We start from the raw sequence: 23,375 nt of genomic DNA on the forward strand, positions 1-23,375 counted from the left end.
GAAAAAGAAAACTTGGTTGCAAAAATTACATATTAGAACTGTATTTTTTCTCCTCTCCTCTACTTTTTCTTCTATTTTTCGGTCGAATTTGAGTTGAAAAAAAAATTTAGTTTGTCAGAAATATCCGGTCATCAAGATAATACCGTCCTTATAGCATGGACACAATCAAGTAGATTAATAAACTAACTCTACAAACCGCACTTTTAGACATGATGAAGATAATTTTGAATCTGAAAGTATATCGAGATATAAAAGGTATAGAAAATTATATGATGCACTCCGACCTTCTTACCATGCGAGAGAGATCACGTGAGAGAGAAGAGGTCATCCAAAAAAAAAAAAGATGCGCTATATTTCTGTAAAACAAATTCAGAACATCTCTGAAATAATTTTAAATTGGTGTTTTAAACCAACACCACGAGTTTATAAATTTTATTGAAACTGCTTCAATCAGTATAAACAAGGATAGGTTTGACTTTAATACTTGTTAAAGACTTAAAAAGAGATTTTTGTTCTTTACCTCTTTCTAGACCACTTTTATTTCACTACTTAATTCCTTTTCTTATCACTTTGTAAGCTCAACTCTTGAGGAGAGAGAAAGGGGGGGGGGAGGGAGAGAGATGTCAGAGTATCCCAGTATTCTGGAATATGAAAGACTTCAAGGTCAAGCCAATTGCCACTTTCTTCTTGTTTTTGCAATTGTATTCTTTTGCAAAGCCTAGTAAATACTTAGCAATTACTCATACATGTTTTGCATTCATCCGTATAGCTATATATGCATATATTGCATATATATATATATTTACATATATGTACATACATATAGAAAAGCGTGTTTCATTCCTCGATAGCTTTTGCAGTTCACTTTAGTTTTTGACTTCAGACAGACTGGTCTCTTTCCCACCATTTATAAAGTCACCTTCATCCAACTCTGGCATCCTCAAAATGACACGTTCTTCGTTCTCTGCCTCCTTCTGCAAAAGCTTCAAGATCTTGGAGTCTTCCCACTTCTTTGGTAATGGAGTTGTGTCATAGTTTTTCGTGGCCCAGTAATATATATCCCAATCGGCTTCGTCCAAAAGCTTATCGTATTCATCCAACTCCTCCATGGTCATTTGCTTGAGATACTTTTTGGCAAAACGGCTGAGTAGCAAGTCACTCTCAAGGATCCCCCTTTTTCTTGACTGGTATACTAATCTAGCACGTTTCACGTCGATAGTTTCTCCTGTCCTTTCAATAGGGGAGATTCTCATGTGCAATGTTGGATCAATAGGTGGGTTCTGCGGCTTTCCATAGTTGGCAAGACGTGCTGTTGTGTTTGTAAAAGTTCTCACAGAGAACCTAAAGTTCTTGGACATCATCTTAGTATTCTTGTTGGCACTGTAAAGATTTACAACTTTTCAACTTCACAACTTGGCTAAGAGAAATAAAGTGTAGACGTGGTAGGTATACAGTGAAATTTAAATCAGTGCGAGAGAAGCAAAGTGAAGTGTATGTGTACGCCCCACACACTCGCCCGCAAATACCCACACAAATGTACACACAAATGTACACACAAATGTACACACAAATATACACACCACGTACACATGCTGACTAGATAGAGAGAACAAAAAAGAGGAAAGAAAAAAAAAAGCCAGCGCGAAAGGAACCCAAACACAACTTCACAAAGCAATTTATAGCTACATCAAAATTGAATTCAACTTTGAATTCAACGTTTACCTTTCCATCTACATCAATAATTAACGTACTATTTACCCACCATCATATCTATCTGCTTCTACTTTATTTTCCTTTCCTTCTTTTTTTTTTTTTTTTTCCCTCAGATTTTTGCCTGCACTAGCATAATATATAAAAGAAGGAAGAACTAAACAGAAATGGGAAAGTCAGTTTCTAAATTATCAAAAGAAGACTTGAAAAAGCTTCGGGACGCAACTTATTTTGACAAACGAGAGCTTCAGCAATGGTACAAGGGTTTTTTACGAGATTGCCCTTCGGGACAACTATCAGAAGAGGAGTTTGCAAAAGTCTATAAACAATTTTTTCCATTTGGCGACCCAACCGAATACTGTCACTACTTATTCCAGGTGTTTGACTTGGATAGCCTGAAATACATTGACTTTAAAGAGTTTATAGTTGCATTGAGCATTGCGAGCCGAGGGAGTGAACAACAGAAAATCAAGTGGAGTTTCCAATTGTATGATTACAGAAAGACAGGACGGCTACGCTATAGCGATATCTTACCGATTGTTCGTGCAACATACGCAATGATTGGTCCTATGGTGTCCTTACCGGATGATGAAAAGACACCTGAGCTTCGATCCGAAAAATGGTTCAAATTGCTTAATAAGAATAAGGATACAGACGAAATAACTTTGGCCGACTTTACAAAGTTGGCGAAGCTTGATCCGGGTATCATGAACTCGTTAAATACATATGAGGGTTTAGTATAGTCTACGAAACAAGTCTTAATCATTGCTCTGGACGGAAAAAAAAATACGTAAAGTTTATTTTAAAAAGAAGAAGCTAAATCTCTACTGTCCCGTTACTATTCCTCAACCATTCCTCTACTGCTCCTCTACTGCCCCTATCCTACCTCTCTACTGCCCCTCTACTGCTTCTAACAACCCATCTAAAAGTTCGTCAACATCATTGATTCCAACGTGGGTGCAAATACTCACCACATTTTTGAATTTGGAGGTAAGCTCTCTATAATCCGTAAGGCTCTGCAACTCTTGCTCAAGTGTTTCGTTCATGCGTTTATATGCATTTATGCGAGCTTTCAAGATATTCGTTGGCTGCAAAGTCTTATAAACAGACTCATCGTTTCTAAGTTCCTCTACCAGCTGGTTTTCAGCAAGCCTATCGAAAAGAGGCTTAATCAAGAATGGCTCATCAGCATCATAGTGCTCATTTTCATTGAACGGTATCTCGTTACCTCCAGCTGATTCTTGTCTCGACATGGTTATTTTATCAGCGACATTTGCAGCTTGGAGCTTGAGGTTGTCCAAAGTGGCAAGGTTATCGGCAAGCTTCTTTGTTTGAAACCTATTGTTTGCGGTTACTATTGTTATATCGTGTAACTCCTGATTCAACGCTTTGATGTGTTCCTTTTTGGAATTAAGTATCGACGAGTATTCATGCTCAGTATTTGCAAGTAAATGCTGGAGGTTCTGAAACAATTTGGACGCAAACGACCCTTTCCCACTCTCATCGTTATCATTTTTAGTTGCGAGTGCATTACCACCATTACCACTCTCATCGTTATCATTTTTAGTTGCGAGTGCATTACCACCATTACCACTACCACTAGTGCTCGTAGCGGTAGCGGTAGCAGTAACTGATATTTGCTCTGGTTCCTCGGGTTCAGGAAGAACAGAACCATTTATAAGGGTCTGCTCATCCAATATCTCTTGATGGGTGCGCACCAAATCAAAAATGTGTTCTTGGTAGTTCAGTTCAGCAGCAACATTCAAAATCTCAAAATCCAGACATTTGATATGCAACTTATTTGGAATCGAAGCATCTGCACCCATTTCCATCAACAACTTCACAAACCATTTATCTTCCCTTTCAACTGCAATGTGCAATGCTGTCATCCCATGCTCATCTTGCGCATTCAAGATTAATTTCTTAAAAGCCTTCAATATGGGCCCTCCCTGCTGGTAAATATACTCACAAAGTGCAGAAGAGTAAAAAACATAACTATCGGTTCCTCCAATTTGCAAAGCCAAATGATGCAAAATGGTCCTATTCCCATTATCGAGCAACCAGATATTCGAATGCAACCAGTTTTTCAAAAGATCGCTGAAATTCCCATTTTCCATTGCGTTGGTGACTTTAACACACGCAACTAGAGGCGACTCACCCAAATCATTACCCCTGGTTGGCGATACTAATTCTAAAGTGATCAAAGACGAAACAAGACTCAGCGAGGCAAGAGTTGCCGCAAAATGGAGCGCAGTTTGGCCCTTTTGATCCAATGGTATATCTTTCAAATTTTCAAGGCGGTAATCCCCAGATAACGATGCAAACTCCTTTTGAATCTCCTCCGGGGAGACTCCACCAGCAAGCTCCTCATCTTTCTTAAACACACGACCATACACTCCTTTCACTGCATTCACAAGATGCAATTGACTATCGTTTATCATGCAAGGTGGTAAAGTATGGGTAAGAAATTGAGCTCCTTCGGGGATATTAGTAGCTGGGATTCCAGAAACATTACTCTGCAACAGAACTTTGCTTATCAGAAGTTCTCCAACTTTCTGTTTCTTCAACGGAGACCCAATGGAAGTGTTGAACCCGCCATCTTCAGCATCAGTATCTAAAACCCTTTTTTTATATTTTGGAAGGGAATCATAGTCATGTACATCAATAAGAAATAATTCCTTTGTCAAGTCGTAAAGATCAAACTTCAACACAATCCTGACAGCCATATCATATGGGACCCATACACCTCTAACAGCAGAATTTTCGTGGTTTTCAAGATTGAGAATCCTGGGTTGGTTATTGCTACTACTACTACTACTACTACTATTACTGTTGTTGTTGTAGTGGTAGTTGCTGCTATTGTTGAAAATGGTGGTGTTATTGTTATTGCTATGGTTATGGTTATGATTATGGTTATTATTGCTAATGTTGTTGTGATTATGTGTAATGGCATTGTTATTATTGTGCGACAGCGAAATACTGGCTTCTAGGCTCGACAAAACACTATTCTTGAGGAAATTGTTTGCCTGCTGTTTCGAAAGTATTTTGAGTTCCTGAAGAATGTTGATTAGCTGACTAACGTTGACATACGAATCTTGTACCCTTCTTAGTACGAAAATCTCTGTTACATTACCAGTGATAGTGGTAATATTGGTATCAGTGTTCTCAAGATTTTCCAAAGATTCACCAAGCCGGATGGTCAATTGAATCATCTTTGTGCCCGCATGGACAGCAGAGTTCACTTCTGTCGAGTACATTGCATTGATATGAGTATCATTCAACCGTTGTTGAATGGAGTTGGTTGTTAAATCTCCAATGTTCAAAGGCGAGTCCATTTTTTAATATTTTGATCTTTCCAGGGTTGGTACTGTTTTAGATGGAAAAGGTTTTTAAACTGAATTAATCAACCGTAGAAGAAATAAAAACAACAACAACAACAACGATAACAACAACAAAGAAAAGAAAAATAGGAAAAAAAAAACACAAGCTTGATTGATACTTTGTTCAAGGTGAATGCTCAAAAAGAAAAACACTAATTAATCCTTGTATACTTTTCTTTTTTTTTTCCTTTTTGAATTAAGTGGATTTCATGAGATTCCGGGAGGGTGTGCGGGAGAGAAAAAAATAACGCGTCTAAGATAGGCAAAAAAACAGAACTGAATTTCTAGTTAGCGCCGCAGTAAGCAGTCATAGTAACAACGAGATGCTTCAAAGCGTGAATTTACCACTATCTTGTATAACTTAACTCAAGAGCACACCACATCGTTGCCAGCCCTCTTGCTTTTTTATCTTTTTATCTTTTTTTAGTTTTTCTTTTTTATTTTATTTTTATTTTTGTGAAAGAAAAACTTCCACTGTTTACAAGATTTCCAGTTAAACACTGAACGGAAAGAAGCAAAGGTATTTTATACTGAGCAAAGATTCGTTATGGACTATTCTGATAGAGTCAACTCTAAAAAGGGTGCAGGAGGAATTGCGAGCAAAGAGGATGCCAACATCAGCACCAAGAGAAGGGTAAAGGAACTTTTAGCCACCCACGTCTTGGACTTGGATAATGACCCTTATGTGTTTCGAAACCATGTGGGTTTATTGGAATGCAAGCTTTGTCTCACGACACACAACAATGAAGCCTCATACATATCCCATTTAGGAGGTAGAAAGCATCATTTGAACTTGGAGAGGAGACGAATATTAGACGAGAGGCAACGCAAGCAGCAGCAGCACGAACAGAAAATTGGCGAACAGCTATCCATAAGTAGAGTCGAGAAGCGAAGTTGGAAAAAGATTGGTCAGCCTGAATTTAAAGTGGTTAAAATACAGCATCCAGAGACTTTGAAGCTAGGTTTTCTAGTATCTGCCAAGTTTCCCAATATAGTAGCTACAAATGAACCGTTGCATCGATTTATGTCATACTTTGAGCTTAGTTCGCGAAACCAGAACCTGATTGCAAAGTACGTTGCTTCAAAGATTCCACCAAGTGAAGATTTAAACGAAAAGGAAGAACATGAAAACCAAGTTTTAGTCATCTCAGCCGAACCCTATGAAAACATAGCCATAGTGCTACCGAATGACCTCGAAATCGATAAGCCTCAGGATGAAGGAACAATGAGTGATACCTTTTGGTGGTTTTGGGACAATGATACCAAAGAATATATATTGCAGTTGTTTTTCAAGTAAGAATAGGATTATAGAAAACTTTCTCGATGCTTATGGAAAAGGATCAGAAAGGATGAAGAGAAAGAAAATTAGATGAAATAATGGAAGGTGGAAGAAGGCTTTGCCGTACGTCCACACGGGACGTGTGCTGCAGAATCCATAGAGGATGTCTAGAAGAGAAGCAAAAAAGTATAAGCGAGGCTTTCAGTCTTTCAGTCTTTTAGGCTCTGTAATTTTTTCTGTTTTTCTCTTCTATTTATGTATAAATATATACTTATATTCTCTTACTTTTTTTTCGTTTTTTTTTATTTTTATTTTTGCTTTTTCTGCTTTTTAGCTATACCGTGAACTTTGGATTTCAATTTACGCAATTTCCTCCGTCTACTATGTTACGGAGCAAAGTAATATCTCATTTGTTGCGTGTATTTGTTTGCAATTGACGATGTGGATATGTCGTTAGATGCTACAAAGTTGGTGGCTTTTTGTCCTCACTCTTTGTTGTAGTAGTTCTAATCCAACTTGTAGAGGTTTTCCTTTGCAAATATTCCAACTCACCTTCTGGAGAGTAACCATAACATAATAAAAAGAGACGAGAGCTTTGTGAGACTACTATAATGTATATACTTTTGAGCGAACTTGTCGTCGACGCTATTAATAGTATACTTGTTAATACTGCCGTTACCGTTGAGCTAAACTATTTCCATTTCTCTCGTTCTCTTTCTCTTTCTCTCTCGTTCTCTTTCTCTTTGTCTTTTTTTTTTTTCCTTTTAATTTTTCTTTTTCCCACTGTTAATGCTATTATTACTACTAGCAGATGACCTCATAATTGTGCATTTTCTCACTCGGAACAATCTCTATTGTGTAAAGATAATTTTTCTTTTTTTTTCGGCCCACAAACAACAGGAAATATATATACGCTTCCTGAAAATGGAGTTGAGGGCCACTCCAAAATTTTACTTTTGAAAAGAACCAGATTTGTTCTTTTTTTTTTTTTTTTCTAAATTCTTTTTTAATTTTTTTTTACCAGTATAGAACAATTTTCAAAGAGGGAAGAAAACTACATTGTGAAAGATTCTTTTCTTGATTGATATACTGATACACTGATACATCGATATATTGATAAACTGTTGTATTGATTGTTTGATTATTTGATTGGTTGATTGATTAATCAATTAATTTGATTTTGAATAAGAGCATAAACAAAAGCTGCCACCACTACCCATCGCACCTACCTTGATAAATATTGATGGAAGGGATACAAGACCAAGACATAGCTTCAATGAACGAATCAAGCTCTAGTCGAGCTGCAGGACGGCCGTACGACCAAATCTATAACTCAGGAAAGCCAAACCTACTGGGAAACGGAGTTCAAAGTAACACTGTGCCCGACAACAACAATAATAATAATAATAATATCAGTAGCAGTAATACTACCACCACCACTACCGCAAACAACAGTAGTCACAGTAACGAGACTTCCACCGCTGATGTGACGATGCAGGGAAATATACCAAAAGAATCACCAAACTCAACGAATTTGAGTAAAAAAGTATCTAGACATGCATATCGAGATACCACAACAAAGGGCAAGTATAGTTTGAACGATTTTCAAATTTTAAGAACGTTGGGAACTGGATCTTTTGGGCGGGTGCATTTGACGAGGTCCATACACAATGGGCGATTCTATGCCATGAAAGTGTTGAAGAAAGAAAGGGTTGTGAATATGAAACAAGTTGAGCATACGAATGATGAGCGAAGGATGCTCAAGCTTGCCCAGCATCCATTCATCATTCGAATGTGGGGTACCTTCCATGATTGCCACAACTTATTTATGATTATGGATTATATTGAAGGGGGTGAGTTATTTTCGTTATTGCGAAAGTCGCAACGGTTCCCTACGCCGGTGGCCAAATTCTATGCTGCCGAGGCCTTTTTGGCGATTGAGTATTTGCACGATTTAGACATTATTTACCGTGATTTGAAACCCGAAAACATTTTGCTTGATAAAAATGGACACATAAAGTTGACCGATTTTGGTTTTGCCAAGGAAGTCGCAGATGTGACGTACACGCTATGTGGTACTCCAGACTATATTGCGCCTGAAGTTGTAGCGACAAAGCCTTACAACAAATCAGTGGACTGGTGGTCGTTTGGAATATTAATCTTTGAGATGCTTACTGGGTACACGCCATTCTACGACCCAACACCTATGAAGACGTATGAGAATATATTGAATGGAACGATAACATATCCCGACTATTTGCCACCTGATATTTTAGATCTTTTGCAGAAATTGATTGTGAAGGATTTGACTCAGCGATTAGGTAATTTGCAAGGAGGATCCAGTGATGTGAAGAACCATCCATGGTTTAAAGAAGTGATTTGGGAGAGACTACTATCAAGGGATATCGAGACACCATACGAGCCGCCGATTACCTCGGGAGTGGGTGATACTTCGCAATTTGATCGATACCCCGAGGACAAGGATTTGGATTATGGAATAAGCGGAGTCGAGGACCCATACCAACATTTCTTTGAGGACTTTTAATGGATAGTGTACTTGTGAGAGGGTAAGGAGGAATGAAGGAAATGAAGAAATTGAAGGAAATGAAAACAATGAAAAAGACAAAAAAAAAAGGAAAAAGGTAAGCTAGTCAAGCTTGTATAGTTTATTTAATTTTTCTTCTTCTATTATTCATTCTCTCCAACATCATTCTATATGTATTTGCCTATATTGCATTTTTTTGCAAAAAACAAAAAACAACAAAAAAGAACTTTTTTAATACGATATGCAACTCTAGATTTTGAGGTTTGTAATAGCTAAAAATTGACTCGTTTTTCTTTTCAGTAAAACAAATGAAAAATTCTACTTATTTAATTACTTATTTGTTTATTTGTTTATTTACATACTTTTCTTTTTTTTTTTGTATTTGCAAGGATCTTGACAAAAGAACAAAAACTTTTAGTCACATGAGCCACCTGTACACTTTGAAACACATTCATTTTAGATGTAGTTTGAAGCAAGATAAGGTACGATTTAGATAAAATTATCAGAACTTATAATTGCATTCGTAGTAATAATAATGATATTGCTATAGTGAAAAACGGTACATAGGCATTGTATGCTCAAAGAAGACTAGGGTTTTTGCAGCGAGCAATATTCTGATGAACATGGGCAAACATGAGCAAACATGGACAAACATGGGCAAATTTGAGTAAAACTTGAATAGCTCTCGAGTGAAGGAGAGTTTGTTCCAATTGTTTGATACTGTCTCGTAATTTTTTTTTATTTTTTATTTTTTATTCTTTATTTTTTATTCTTTATTTTTAACAAAGCAATAATAAGGTATAGCTAATCACATGATAAAAGAAGGGAACAGATGGAAGTGAACACTCTTTAAAGGTTGGCACTTGTTGAACCTTGGAGATTAATAATCAAAGTTGAAACCAAAGAGAAACCAAAGAGAAAAGAAAAAAAAAGGAAAAAAAAAACAATTGAAATCTCTAAACTTCTAAGCTTCTATCAATAAATGTAACCTGTGTAGTTCTATACAATGAGTTGCGATAAAGTTGTGCACATACTTCCTTAGTAGATCAACCTTTAACGAGCTTTCTTTGTCCTTTAATCAAGGATAATAAATAAAGGAACAGCATATCGATTTGGTCCTTAAACATAAACAATAATCCTTGGACAAAGACACCCTTCAACAATTGTGGGGCAATACCTTTATAAAGACCATGGAGCTTTTCAGTGTGCCATAAGTGGGCTAATGCATCGGTGAAATGGTCAAACTTGATATCTTCATCTTCATCATCTTCATCCTCTTCATCCTTTTTGGGTGGTTTGTCGAGATTACTGTTGCTGGTTGCGGTTGTTGCGGTTGCGGTTGCGGTTGCGGTTGCATCTGTTGGTTTTTTGCTTTTAGCCTTCTTTTGAATCATGGCTTTTGAGACAATCAATGGTTGGGTTGCTACGGTTGCCAAGGACTTGGCCAACACACCCAATGAGAAACTTTCCAAAGGTCCCAAGAATTCCTTGCTTCCATATAACACCTGCTTCAACCTTTCATATGAACCGTATGTGATTGAGGGGTTGATACACAATACTAAAGAGACTCTTAATCCTCTCCATAATCCTGAGATTCCATCTTGGTCCAAGATTTCTTTGATCAATTGCACAAAGTTCTTGTGGTGTTTATCAGTTTGTTGCTGTGTGGTTATGACACCGATTGGCATGGTGAAACATTGTGATATTGCTGCGGCAACTGCACCAAGGAATAGCTCTGTAAGGGTGCTTGGTTTGTGGTTTGAAATGTTTTTGTAGATATTGGCGTATACTTTCTTGACAATGGAGTACCAATAAAAGTAGGAAAAGTTTTGAGCAGCGGTGCCAACTACGGTGGAAAGCAAACCATGGTACCAGCCTAGAATTCCTTTCTTTTGGTAGATTTTTCTCAAGACATCGATTGTGTTTTTGTACTTTAACTCGCCGCTATCCTTATCCTTGGTGGGGGAATCCTTCAATATAGAGTCTTCAAAGTCGGAAGTTTCTGATTGCGGTGGGCTCGGTAAAGTTGCAGAGCCTGCGGGGTTTGCCGATTTGTGGTTGTGCTTCTTGACCTGGGTTTGGATAATGGTTTTACTCAAATCCAATGGGTAAACCAACGTATTGGCAATAGCCGATGCCAAAGCACCAGAAGCAGCTTTTTCGATTGGAGAAAGGGACATCTTGTAAAAGTATATAGCGATGATGAAATCTGTTTTTTTTTTTTTGCTCTAGGGAGGGTGGTGGTGGTGGTGGTGGGGGTGAAAGTGGTGCTTGTATATGATGATCTGTGTGGCTAAGGATGTTTTGACTAGATAAAGTGGTGAATCTAAATGCCGGTATTTTTTTTTTTACTGCCGAGGTAAAATAAAAAGTCTGTGTTTGACTGCCTTGTGGGAAATAGAAATATATATATATGTATATATATATCTTTAAATACGATTAAGTGATTTTCAAAATAAAAAAAAAATTTAAATAAAAAGGAAGGAACCGCCAAAGATCAATGTTGTGGGGAGTAAAGGCTGGGGAGCGGGGGGAGGGGAAGAAGAATAATAATAGAAACAAAAGCAAAAGAAAAAAATTGGGTAGCCCGTATCTGATAAAAAAAGAAATGGGTGAAGGGTGGTAAGCTTGGTCGTAGAGTCTATTCAAATGATTGATAAAGACGATTTGATGTGGATATGGATACAAAGTGTGAGGAAATGAAAGAGAAAGAGGAAGAGAAAGAGAAAGAGGAAGAGAAAGAGAAAGAGGAAGAGAAAGAGAAAGAGGAAGAGAAAGAAGAAGTAGAAAGAAGAAGTAGAAAGAAGATTGAATCAGTGCAAATGAGCGTGTGAAATATTCTGTGGATCCACAGGTCTTTATCCAGACATGGCAAATATCAAATGGGGGAAAAAAATAAAATAATTAAAATAAAAAAATAAAATAAAAAAATAAAAAATAATTAAAATAAAATAATAAAAAAATTCCATACACCGTTTTATAAACCAGTGACTAAGTGAGTGAGTGAGTGGGGGGAGGGGGAGGAAAAGGAAGGAAAGATTGAAAGACAAAGAAAATGGATATGTACAAACCTTTGAAGATAGAAACAGATATCATCTAGCAGAAACAATATAAAGTGTCTAAGCAAGTAGAAGAGAAAGAAGAGATTCAAAGCAAGTTTTTGATGCAAGTTGGCTCCTTGTAACCGACAAATGACGTCTTCTGACACACACTCCGTATATAGAAGCAAGAGCTAAGGACGACTCTTTTTCCTCTTCTTTTTTCTTCCTCTTTATTTTTGTTTCTTCTTTTTCCTCTTCATTTTTTTATTTTATTTTTATTTGTTTATCCTCGGACGCTTCTTCGAAGTGCAAAATCTTTACAAATTGTGGGGAAGCCACAAAGAAAAAGGGACACACACTAAAAAAAAATAATAATAAAATAATTATAAAATAAAATAAAAATAATTTGGTGTAAAGATTCTGAGATCCCGAATAGAAGCCAAAAAACAAAAAACAAAAAAAACAAAATAAAAATAAAATAAAATTGAAGAAGAGTAAAAAAGCAGTTGGTAGCTACTCCCAATAAAACTTGAAATTTCCCTTTTGTATTCCCCCCCCCGATCAAAATTACATCATAAAAAACAGGAACAAAAGGGTAATGAGGCGGAGAAATAAAGAGAAGCAAAAGAGAAGCAAAAGAAAAGCGAATATACATGGTACATTTGTAGCAATCACCGGGGGATTTCACGTCTTGCTGGTTTCTGGCAAAACTAATGAAAATGATGTGGCTTTGTTCCATTTTTTTTTTTAAGTAGACAACACTTACTTTCTTTGCCTCCAATCTCATCAACATATTAGACAACCGTTGGACTCATTCTGCTATATAATACTTTATATATAATACTTTATATAATACTTTATTTAATATATTATATATATATTACATAATACGTCCATACATACACTGACATATTCAACGGTTGGGGTGAGAAGTGCAAAGTGGTAACGAAGGTCGCTAGGGGAGCGCGAGGGGGAAGGAGGGGGAAGAAGAGAGAGAGAGAGAGAGAGTGTGTGTGTGTGTGAAAAATACAGAGGAAAATAGAGGGGTTTATTCATATGTCCGCACCACATGTGTAAAGTGTAAGTGTAACTATAAAAATATATACAAAATAATATTCCAAATAGCCGAGGTAAGAAAAAACTCTAAATAAAAATAAAACATTGAATATCAAAAGGTACGGACAAGGATAAAACTTGCTCCATATTTTTTTTTTTTTAGTCCCATACACACACACACATACACACACACGTTGCATACCACCCAACAATTTTCCCAATAAAAAAAAATACAATATATATATATATATATAAAGGTAAAAACTTTGAATCTATTACAAACTAAGCTATACTCTGCTAGGTCGTCACGTGCGTGTATGTATGTAGACATACATACATACATACACCAAACATCAATATTATTCTATTGGTTCCATTTCATAATTCCTACATCTATTTGGTAAGCAAACTCAAGATATATAAAGCTAAAGTATATTGAATGAAAATTAAAGTGTATCAAAATAAAAAGTTCCAACTCTCTTTTTCTCTATTCAATAGACCATCGGATTATTTGACGATCCAATCCTGCAGAAATTACATTCTCACCACCCTTCTCATCGATATACGCAATGAACTCCCTGATCTTGCCAGAATGGCCAATCGAGTTCTGTTTCGCCAGATCCTCTCTTTTCAACTCAACTACAACCTTGCTCTCAACAACATCCAAACCCCTCATCACCCCATCATCGCCCATAACCCATAGTCCACACACATCCCTTTCCCTTTTCCTATCCACATTCTCATTCTCTTTTTGATTCTCATTCTCTCTTCCCTTCTCTAACCGCCACGCAATTTTAGGTTGCGAAAACTTATCTTGAGGCGCTAATGTGTTGAAATTTCGAACAATCTGGTTTCGACTAATAGAGTTTGATGCAGAAGAAGCGGCACCAAACTCAATAAGTGACACAACTATTATTCTCATATACGGTTCGTGGGACGTGGCCACTGCTATCAATGGAACTGTTCCCAAATCTCTACTTGGGGTTACTATAATACACCGCGGAGAGAAACTCGATGCTGTAAATTCAGCATCATTTATGGAGATCTTATACCTCAACTGGAACTCCGTGTCGTCTTGCAAGGTATAGACTTCAAGCAATGTGCTCTCAAGTTTTCCCAACACCAAAACCAATTGACCTTGGTACTCAACCACACTGAAACAGGTTCCTTGTTGGTTTAATTTCATCTCCGAGACTAGCTTACTTTGCTCACTCTGATCATTGCCTTTGCCTTTGCCATTGCCAATTTTGAACAACTTCAACACATTATTCCACGCTAGCAAAACAATATAATCTACTCCCTTGTACTTGATATGCTGTGCATCAACAATGAACCTTGATCCGGTAGAAAATTCCGAGACCAGCTCAAGTGAACCGCTCCTTTTCAAGTACATTGTCCCGCTCATTCCAATGAGTGCAACTTTCGTCTCGTCAACAACCAAGACTTTCTTCACAATCTCCAGAAACCTCTCTGTTTTCACCACTACACCATCCTTCACAATAATAATCTTTGAATCATTCGAGGAAAAATAAACACTTCCATTATATGGATCATACGCACTAGAAATGATCAAGGATTTGGTGTCCAAAGCATGAGGAACATGAGGATAAGGCACCGGCCAACTCTCAAACCTTTCCGAGACTAATTGCTTTAAACCAACTGGAAGTTCCTCATAGATTCCAGTATCAATCGATGTATTTTTCAACCTATCCTGAAGTAGATTGAAATTGAGTCTATCCTCCACAATCAGCTCAAGTGATTCCACTTCATTAAGCGCATTGGATACTATTTGTTTACCGTGCTCTTTTTCAAATTGGTCAAGGGTATCAACATAATTATTCTCTTTGAGGAAATGAGCTACTAACTCATGCACAACAGTTGTTTCCTTCGACATTGAGCAAATAGAGAGGATAAAAAATAACCAAAAAGACCAAAAAAAAAAACCCCCAAAAGAGAAACGAAGCAAGAGAAGCTACTATATTCATTTTTTTTTTGCTTAGTTATCTACCTCAATTTTGCGCACATTATAAATATTTGCGCTTTCATGTCTGATACGGAAAACGCACACCAACAAGCCATATAGAAAGTGGAAAGCAAAAACTTTATTCAACCTCCTCTTCTTTTTTTTTATAAAAAGAATCTGCTTCACTTCTTCTCCTACTTCACTAAAACCTTTTTTCTTTTTGCCAATCGAAAAAAGGGTAACAACAACAACAACAATAGCAATACTAAAAGATACCAATTTAAAAGAAGCCAAAGTTTTTTTTTTGTATACGATATTTCTTTTTATTACATATAGATAAGAATAATAATAATAATAATGTATATATATATATCACATTGTAAATCTAAACCTTTTCAGCAAACTCCTCTAATAATTTATAATTTCTTTGCTCAACAGATCCGTTTCCTGGCAATCTAGTGGTTCCCATCAAAAACTCATCAACTTCTCTTGCACATTGTCTACCTTCTTGAATACCCCAAACCACTAAAGACTGTCCTCTTCTACAATCTCCCGCAGCAAACAAGTTGGAATTTTCATCCACCTTGTAGACATTAGGATTAACTGTATTAATTGTTCCTCTCTTGGTTTTAGCAACGCTCAAGTTATCGGCATCCGGACCAATGAAACCCATTGATAACAAAACAACATCTGCAGGGAAAAACTCCTCACTGCCTGGCACCTCCGCCATTTGCCATGCACCCAGGTCGGAACGCTTCCACTCAACTCTAACTGTTTTGATACCTTTAACTTTACCTTCGTCATCACCGACAAACTCCTTGGACAAAATCGAGTATTCCCTAGGGTCTTTGCCGTAATGAGTGGTGACTTCAGTGTGACCGTAATCAACTCTAAAGATCCTTGGCCATTGCGGCCATGGATTATCCTTGGGTCTCGTGGCAGGTGGTTGTGGCAACAACTCGAAATTGGTCACCGATTTGGCTCCATGACGAGTCGAAGTACCCAAACAATCATTACCAGTGTCACCTCCACCAATAACAACAACGTGTTTACCTTCAAGTTGTTGACGAATGTCTGCCAATTGATCTTCCAAAAGAGCCTTGGTGTTCTTGTGCAACAATTGCATGGCAAAGTTGATGTTCTGCAACTCTCTACCGGGAATCTTCAAATCTCTTGGAATGGTGGAACCAACAGCAAATACAACGGCATCATATTTAGCTTGCAATTCTTCAACAGTAATATCCTCACCAACAGTGGTATTGCAAACAAATTCAATGCCTTCTGCAGCCAACAAATCGGTCCTCCTCTTGACTACTCCCTTGTCCAACTTCATGTTGGGAATACCATACATCAACAACCCACCTGGCCTATCGCTTCTCTCGTAAACAGTAACAGAGTGTCCAGCTTTGTTCAACTGGTCTGCACAAGCCAATCCAGCTGGACCAGAGCCGATAACAGCAACGCTTCTTTCGGTTCTATGCTCGGGAGGTGTTGGCTTAATCCAACCTTTCTCGAAACCATGGTCAATAATTGCACACTCAACAGACTTGATATTGACTGGATCCTCATTTATACCCAAAACACAAGCTCCTTGACATGGTGCAGGACAGATTCTACCAGTAAATTCAGGGAAATTGTTGGTCATCAACAATCTTTGCAACGCATCCCACCATTTATTGTAAAACACCAACTCGTTCCATTTTGGAATAACATTGGAAATAGGACATCCCGTATCAGAAGTACAGAATGGAACACCACAATCCATACATCTAGCTGTTTCGTAATGCAACTCATCCTTTGTCAATCTCGAAGTCATCTCTTTCCAATCTTTTGTCCTTTCCTTGGAATCTCTGTATTTCTCATTCCTACGCTTATACTTCATAAAACCTCTCACTTTGTCCAATTTAGCTGGCGCCTTCTTCTCCAAATCATTGTCAAAGATTGTATCCTCAACATCAGCAACTTTTGGTTCCTTTTCATTACGGTGAGCGCGATGAACATGACCATGCTTGATCTTGTAGGCTTCACCATTGGTGACATCGGACTCGGGATCCTCTTTGATTGATTTCAAGAAAGTACTCAACTCTTTCTTCTTGGCTTCTTCTGCAGCTTGTTTTTCCTTCTCCAAAACCTTTTTATAGTCAAATGGCAAGACTTTAACAAATCTTGGTAAGTATCTGCTAAATTCATTCAAAACACGATCAGCCACTTCCGAACCCGTGTAATGACGATGGTCTTCAATCAAGTTTCTCAAGAATGCAATCTCTTGGGTTTCAGTAACCTGTGACAATTCAACGTTTGCCTTATTGACCTTATCGGAGAAATCTTGCGCCATGTCCAAGACATACGCAATACCACCACACATTCCTGAAGCAAAGTTCCTTCCAGTAGAGCCCAAGATAACGACTCTACCACCAGACATATATTCACAACCATGATCACCAGTACCTTCAGCGACAATAATGGCACCAGAGTTTCTAACTGCAAAACGCTCTGCAGCAATACCTCTAATAAATGCAGTTCCAGATGTCGCACCAAAAAATGCAGTGTTACCAGCAATTATTTGATCTTCAGCTTTGAATTTGGATTCCTTTGGTGGGTAAGCAATAATCCTACCTCCAGATAAACCTTTACCAATATAATCATTAGCATCACCTTCCAATTCCAAAGTTACACCAGACGCCAAGAATGCACCAAACGACTGTCCCGCTGAACCAGTAACATTGACATGGATAGTATCATGCGGCAAGCCCTGTTCCCCAAAGATTTTAGAGACTCTGTAGGAAAGAGTTGTTCCCAAGGAACGATCAGTATTGACAACATCACAATCAATGGTAACTGGAAGACCTTTTGCCAAGGTCATCTCTGACTCATCAATCAACTTGTTATCAACCCTAACATGCAATCTGTGGTCTTGCTTTCTAACACAATGAGTAGCGACACCAGGTCTAATGGTGTGTGCTGGAGTAAGAATTGGAGACAAGTCAAGGTTGGCATTCTTGATGTTGCGCGAATCCTCTCTCACCTTCAATTTTTCAGCACGACCCACCATCTCAGCAATGGTTCTGAAACCCAACTTGGCCATAAATTGTCTCAAGTCATTAGCCATATAATAGAAAAAGTTAATAACGTGCTCTGGTGTACCTTCAAATTTCTTTCTCAACTCAGGATCCTGGGTGGCAATACCAACTGGACATGCACCAGTGTGACATTTTCTCATGTAAATACAACCCATTGCAATTAAAGGTGTTGTGGCAAATCCCCATTCTTCGGCACCCAACAAACAAGCAATTGCAATATCTCTACCTGTCCTCAATTGACCATCAGTCTGCAAAACAACTCTTCCTCTCAAATCGTTAAGAACCAATGTTTGGTGGGATTCAGCCAATCCTAATTCCCATGGCAAACCAGCATATTTAATGGATGTCAATTTTGCTGCACCAGTACCACCATCACCACCCGAAACAAGAATGTTCTCCGAACCTGCCTTGGCAACACCAGCGGCAACAATACCCACACCAACCTCCGAAACCAACTTCACTGAAGTTCTGGCTCTAGGATTTGAACATTTCAAATCGTACAAGAGTTGTTTCAAATCTTCAATCGAGTAAATATCATGATGTGGAGGTGGCGAGATCAAACCAACACCAGGGGTCGAGTGTCTTGTCTTTCCAATTTCAGCGGAAACTTTGTGTCCCGGAAGCTCACCACCTTCACCCGGTTTTGCACCTTGAGCCATCTTGATTTGTAACTCATCGGCATCAGCCAAGTAGTATGATGTAACACCAAATCTACCAGAAGCAACTTGCTTAATGGCAGACCTCATGGTATCACCATTTTCACTAACCTGTGATCTCGCAGCATCTTCACCACCTTCACCGGTATTGGATTTACCTCCCAATCTATTCATTGCCACCGCCAAAGTCGAGTGTGACTCCATTGAAATAGACCCATAAGACATAGCACCGGTAAAAAAACGACGAACAATTTCGGTCCATGGTTCAACCTGGTCAATTGGCACTGGTGTCGATGATTCGAAATCAAAGTCCAAAAGACCTCTCAAAGTACAGTTTCGAACAGCTTCATTCTCCTTTTTACAATATGCGTCAAATGCTTTTTCATTCTTGTTACGAACAGCGTCTTGCAAAGAGGCAATTGCTGCTGGGTCGTTGATATGTGCATCACCACCATCTCTCCAATGGTATTCACCAGTCTCAGGCAACCCAATAGGCTTCACAGTATCTCTCGAAGGGTAACCTCTCTCATGCAAAGTGAACGCGTCTTGTGCAATGTACTCAAATGTAACACCTTTAATTCTTGAAGCTGTACCGGCAAAACATCTGTCAATGACTGAGTTATCGACACCAAGAGCTTCAAAGATTTGTGCACCCTTGTACGATGCCAAAGTGGAAATACCCATCTTGGACATGACTTTCAATATTCCAGCATCAATGGATTTTTTGTAGTTGCCAATAACCTTCTCGTCGGTTAAAGTGGTGTCTTTCAAGAGTCCTTGATGTCTCATTCTTACCAAAGTTTCCATGGCCAAGTAAGGGTTAATTGCATCGGCACCATACCCAACTAAACAACAAGAATGGTGAACCTCTTTAGCTTCTTGAGTCTCAATGATCAAAGCAACCTTGGAACGCTGCTTTTGTCTAACAAGATGATGATGAACTGCACCCACGGCAATCAATGCTGAAATTGGCAATCTCTCCGCACCGGTTAAAACATCACTCAAAATAATGATTTGGTTGCCATCTGCAATTGCCTTTGATGCCTCTTGACAGATCTTGTCAATCGTGTCAGTGTATCCTTGAATACCTTTACTCTTTTCAAAAGTAATGTCGATGTTGGCAACAGACCAAGTTGGGTAAACTTTTTCAATATTCTTGATGGCAAGCAATTCTGAATTGTCCAAGATTGGAGACTTTAAAAGAAGCCTGTTTAATTGGTCGGGTTTCATTTCCAAGAGATTTCCTTGCGGACCAATGTAGCACTCCAATGACATAACAATTTTCTCTCTTATTGGGTCGATTGGAGGGTTGGTCACTTGAGCAAACAACTGACGAAAGTATTCATACAACAATTTGGGTTGCTCGGAGATACAAGCCAAAGCATTATCATTACCCATAGAGCCCAAAGCTTCATTACCCTCAGCCATTGGAGCCAACACAAACAAGACTTGCTCGTGGGAGTATCCCGAAGCAACCAACCTTGGGTCTTTTTGAATTGTCACTGAAGTGTCCATTGGTGAGCCTTCAATGTTGATGCCTCTTGATTTGATCTTTGTGGTCAAGTCGTTTAAGGTGATCATGTTGGCCAATACCCAGCTCTTGAAATCAAACCTCGAGGAGACTTTGCTCTTCAACTCTTTGTCATCAACAATTCTTCCTTCTTTAGTATCCACCAACAACATTCTACCCGGTTGTAATCTACCTTTTTGCAAAACCTTTTCTGGCTCAATCTCAATTACACCAACTTCTGAAGCACAAATCATACGATCATCATCGGTAACATAGTATCTGCAAGGTCTCAAACCATTACGGTCCAAGTTTGCACCACAGTATCTGTCATCAGCAAAAGTGAATAATGCAGGTCCATCCCATGGTTCCATCAAGCAGGCTGCCCATTCGTAGAATGCCTTCTTTTTAGGGTCAATGAACTCATCATTCTGCCATGCTTCAGGGATCATCATCATGACAGCTTCTGGCAAGGAAACAACGCCATTAACAACAAGCAATTCAAGAACATTATCAAATGCAGCAGAGTCTGAACCACCTTCTTCAATAATGGGAAACAACTTGTCCATTTCGTCCCCAAACAACTTTGACTTCATCACACCTTCTTTTGCTCTCATCCAATTCTTGTTTCCTCTAAGTGTGTTAATTTCACCATTGTGGGCAGCCAATCTCAAAGGTTGAGCCCTGTCCCAAGATGGAAAAGTGTTTGTTGAGAATCTTGAATGAACCAAGGCAAAGTGGGACTCGTAATCAGCATTAACCAAATCGTGATAGTAAGCATAAACCTGATTCGGTGCCAATTGACCCTTGTAAACAATGGTTTTGGAAGAAAGCGAACAAATGTAGAACCAATTGTGTAAACCAATAGTGTGCGAAGCTTGCTTTCTCAAGATGAATAACCTTTTTTCAAACTCTTGTTGAAATTTGGCGGAAAACTCTTCCTCCAGCAAAGTCTCACTCAAGACTTCCTTCATGGCAACTGCTGGTTGCAAGATATAAGGCTCTCTGGATAAAGCCGCTGGACCCAAGATGGAAGAATCGTGAGGCACGCTTCTCCAACCCAAGACTTTCAAGTCTAAGGACTCGGCAATGTTTTCAAAAGCCTTTTTCGATTTTTCAAAAACAGCGTCATCTTTTTTGAAGAACAAGTTACCAACACCATATTGACCCTTTTCTGGCAAGTCGACATTACAGTGGTATTTGAATTCTCTTTTCAAAAATTTGTGTGGGATTGAACTCAACAAACCAGCACCATCACCGTCCTTGGGGTTCAACTCACCACCTCTGTGTGTCATATTACAAAGCAAGTTTCTTGCATCCGACACGATTTTGTGGGAGGGGCTACCTTTCAAGTGACAAGTGAAACCAACACCACAAGCATCTTTCTCCAACTCAGGGTTGTACAACCCTTTGGCTACAGGCAACGAGGATGCCCAAGACTTGTTTTCTGGCACTTCGTCGTAGTTGTAAACATTGTAATGCTCAAATTCTTTCTGTGGTAAGTAGGAAGAAGAGGATACAGCAGCTGGACCCATTTAATGTCACTTTATGTTTTGATTATGCTAAAGTTTGAAATCAATTGCTGTCACAGCACAAAATTTTGTAAAATAAGAACAAGGACGAGGAGGAGGAGGAGTTTTAGGATTGTTCTAAAAATCAGGAAAGGGTAAGTAAGTGGGATTTCTTGGTATTACCAATTATCGAGTATATAAAGTTCTTTGTAGTAATATTTTTCTTCAGTCCCGCTCTAGTCAGTTCCAGCCTGAATGAATGTAAGTAAAAGTCTTTTGATCAAGCGGTGAAGTAATGTGAAGAATAGAAGAAAGAATAAAGGGAAAAAGAGAAAAAGAGAAAAAGAAAAAGAAGATGGAAGAAAGAGAAAATAAGAGTACAGGAAAATATTTGGAGTTTGAAAATTTCAGAGATATCCAATTTTTTTCAAAGAATGGGTGTTGTGGAAAAGATTAGCATTTCTGAAAATTTATTTCAAAATTGAGAGTTTTCGATAACGTGCATGAGGAGGAGTGGGGAGGGCGGACAAGAGCGTGATTGATTTTTGTTTTGAAAAAAAAAAATGAAAAAAAAAATGAAAAAAAAAAAGAAAAAATGAATTTTGTTTACATTTTTAGAGGAAGTTTTTCTTCTTTTTTTTTTTAATTTATCTTCGAACTTCAATACGATTGAATTGGATCAATCCACAATTGAGTCCAATATTGAGTCAGGGTTAATCCGACACTAAGTAAGGTCTTGTTTTTGGCAGTTAGTGGTGACAATGTAACTGATTAGATATTTAAATTTGTAGGTTGTAGGCTACAGACCACAGACTTTGGGATTTACAAATGTCGAGAGCATGAGGGAGAATACGGAACATTAGAGAGGAGCAGCGGCTGTGCGTTTTGCTCCGTTGCACCTACTTTATTGTTGTGCTAACATTATAGTTGAAACGTGCCCTCGTTCTCCACTCAAGCCAAAAAAAGGAAACGAGCGAGCCAACCATGTTCAAACACCAGCACCAACATCAACACCACTAGCACTAGCACTAGCATTACTACTACTACTACTATTACTACTATTACTGTTATTACTATTACTGCAGCTCTCAAAGGTCAAACGGATGTCGCAGTGGAGATACTATTGTCTTTGATTACTATTACTTGCTATAGTGGTTATCTATTGTAACAAAGGTAGGGTTGGGGGCAGCCAGCAGCGTTATATTGTTGCATTTCCCAGATTCCCCACTCTATGTTTGTTAATTGTTCTTTTTTTTTGTTTGTGGTTATCTGCAATCTAAGTTTTAGATTTATCTGCAACCAATGAGAGACCAAAGATTTATAAGTAATACTAAAGCTACCATATGTAGCGGTGCGAGATAACGTGTGATTGTATTTTTATTTTTTTATTATTTTTTTATTTTTTTTTATTTTTTTATTTTTTATTTTAAGAAGAAAAAAAAACAGGTGAACAGTGCTTCCCAATTGGGAATGTAGATCCTTTCGTCCATGCGAGAAGGAAAATAAAAAATAAAAAGAAAATAAATAATGAATGAACAAAATGAATGTAAGCAATAAGAAGATGTTTGCACTTCTTTCGATTTCACATGCTCTGTTTGATGAAGAGAAAGTGATTGTCATGTTGTTTTTTTTTTTCGTTATTAGTAG

At 38.1% G+C, this 23,375-nt stretch overlaps 8 protein-coding genes across 8 annotated transcripts; 3 read left to right on the forward strand and 5 right to left on the reverse strand. All coding sequences in view use genetic code 12, as the record gives it.

Moving 5' to 3' along the window:
• Nucleotides 1-866: 866 nt before the first annotated feature.
• Nucleotides 867-1,358, reverse strand: emi5 (Succinate dehydrogenase assembly factor 2 mitochondrial; the record flags this gene model as incomplete). Its single annotated transcript, XM_001527980.2, has 1 exon — nt 867-1,358. One exon carries the CDS (start codon nt 1,356-1,358, stop codon nt 867-869), a length of 492 nt encoding a protein of 163 aa, XP_001528030.2.
• Nucleotides 1,359-1,877: 519 nt separating this feature from the next.
• On the forward strand, nt 1,878-2,453 carry ncs1 (Calcium-binding protein NCS-1; the record flags this gene model as incomplete). The annotated part of the gene is made up of 1 exon (XM_001527981.2): nt 1,878-2,453. One exon carries the CDS (start codon nt 1,878-1,880, stop codon nt 2,451-2,453), a length of 576 nt encoding a protein of 191 aa, XP_001528031.2.
• A 147-nt stretch (nt 2,454-2,600) lies between these two features.
• On the reverse strand, nt 2,601-5,045 carry SWI6 (transcriptional regulator swi6; the record flags this gene model as incomplete). The annotated part of the gene is made up of 1 exon (XM_001527982.2): nt 2,601-5,045. The coding sequence occupies one exon, from the start codon at nt 5,043-5,045 to the stop codon at nt 2,601-2,603; it is 2,445 nt and encodes an 814-aa protein (XP_001528032.2).
• A 592-nt stretch (nt 5,046-5,637) lies between these two features.
• On the forward strand, nt 5,638-6,387 carry sap62 (CWF complex protein sap62; the record flags this gene model as incomplete). The annotated part of the gene is made up of 1 exon (XM_001527983.2): nt 5,638-6,387. The coding sequence occupies one exon, from the start codon at nt 5,638-5,640 to the stop codon at nt 6,385-6,387; it is 750 nt and encodes a 249-aa protein (XP_001528033.2).
• Nucleotides 6,388-7,645: 1,258 nt separating this feature from the next.
• PKA1 (camp-dependent protein kinase catalytic subunit) lies at nt 7,646-8,914 on the forward strand (the record flags this gene model as incomplete). Its single annotated transcript, XM_001527985.2, has 1 exon — nt 7,646-8,914. One exon carries the CDS (start codon nt 7,646-7,648, stop codon nt 8,912-8,914), a length of 1,269 nt encoding a protein of 422 aa, XP_001528035.2.
• A 1,046-nt stretch (nt 8,915-9,960) lies between these two features.
• Nucleotides 9,961-11,094, reverse strand: ANT1 (ADP/ATP carrier protein; the record flags this gene model as incomplete). Its single annotated transcript, XM_001527986.2, has 1 exon — nt 9,961-11,094. The coding sequence occupies one exon, from the start codon at nt 11,092-11,094 to the stop codon at nt 9,961-9,963; it is 1,134 nt and encodes a 377-aa protein (XP_001528036.2).
• A 2,404-nt stretch (nt 11,095-13,498) lies between these two features.
• On the reverse strand, nt 13,499-14,905 carry PVL30_000541 (uncharacterized protein; the record flags this gene model as incomplete). Its single annotated transcript, XM_001527987.2, has 1 exon — nt 13,499-14,905. One exon carries the CDS (start codon nt 14,903-14,905, stop codon nt 13,499-13,501), a length of 1,407 nt encoding a protein of 468 aa, XP_001528037.2.
• A 454-nt stretch (nt 14,906-15,359) lies between these two features.
• On the reverse strand, nt 15,360-21,752 carry GLT1 (glutamate synthase [NADH]; the record flags this gene model as incomplete). Its single annotated transcript, XM_001527989.2, has 1 exon — nt 15,360-21,752. One exon carries the CDS (start codon nt 21,750-21,752, stop codon nt 15,360-15,362), a length of 6,393 nt encoding a protein of 2,130 aa, XP_001528039.2.
• Between the last annotated feature and the right edge of the window lie 1,623 nt (nt 21,753-23,375).

The sequence above is a fragment of the Lodderomyces elongisporus genome, chromosome 1 (genome assembly GCF_030384665.1).
Source record: "Lodderomyces elongisporus chromosome 1, complete sequence".
Lineage (NCBI taxonomy): Eukaryota > Fungi > Ascomycota > Pichiomycetes > Serinales > Debaryomycetaceae > Lodderomyces > Lodderomyces elongisporus.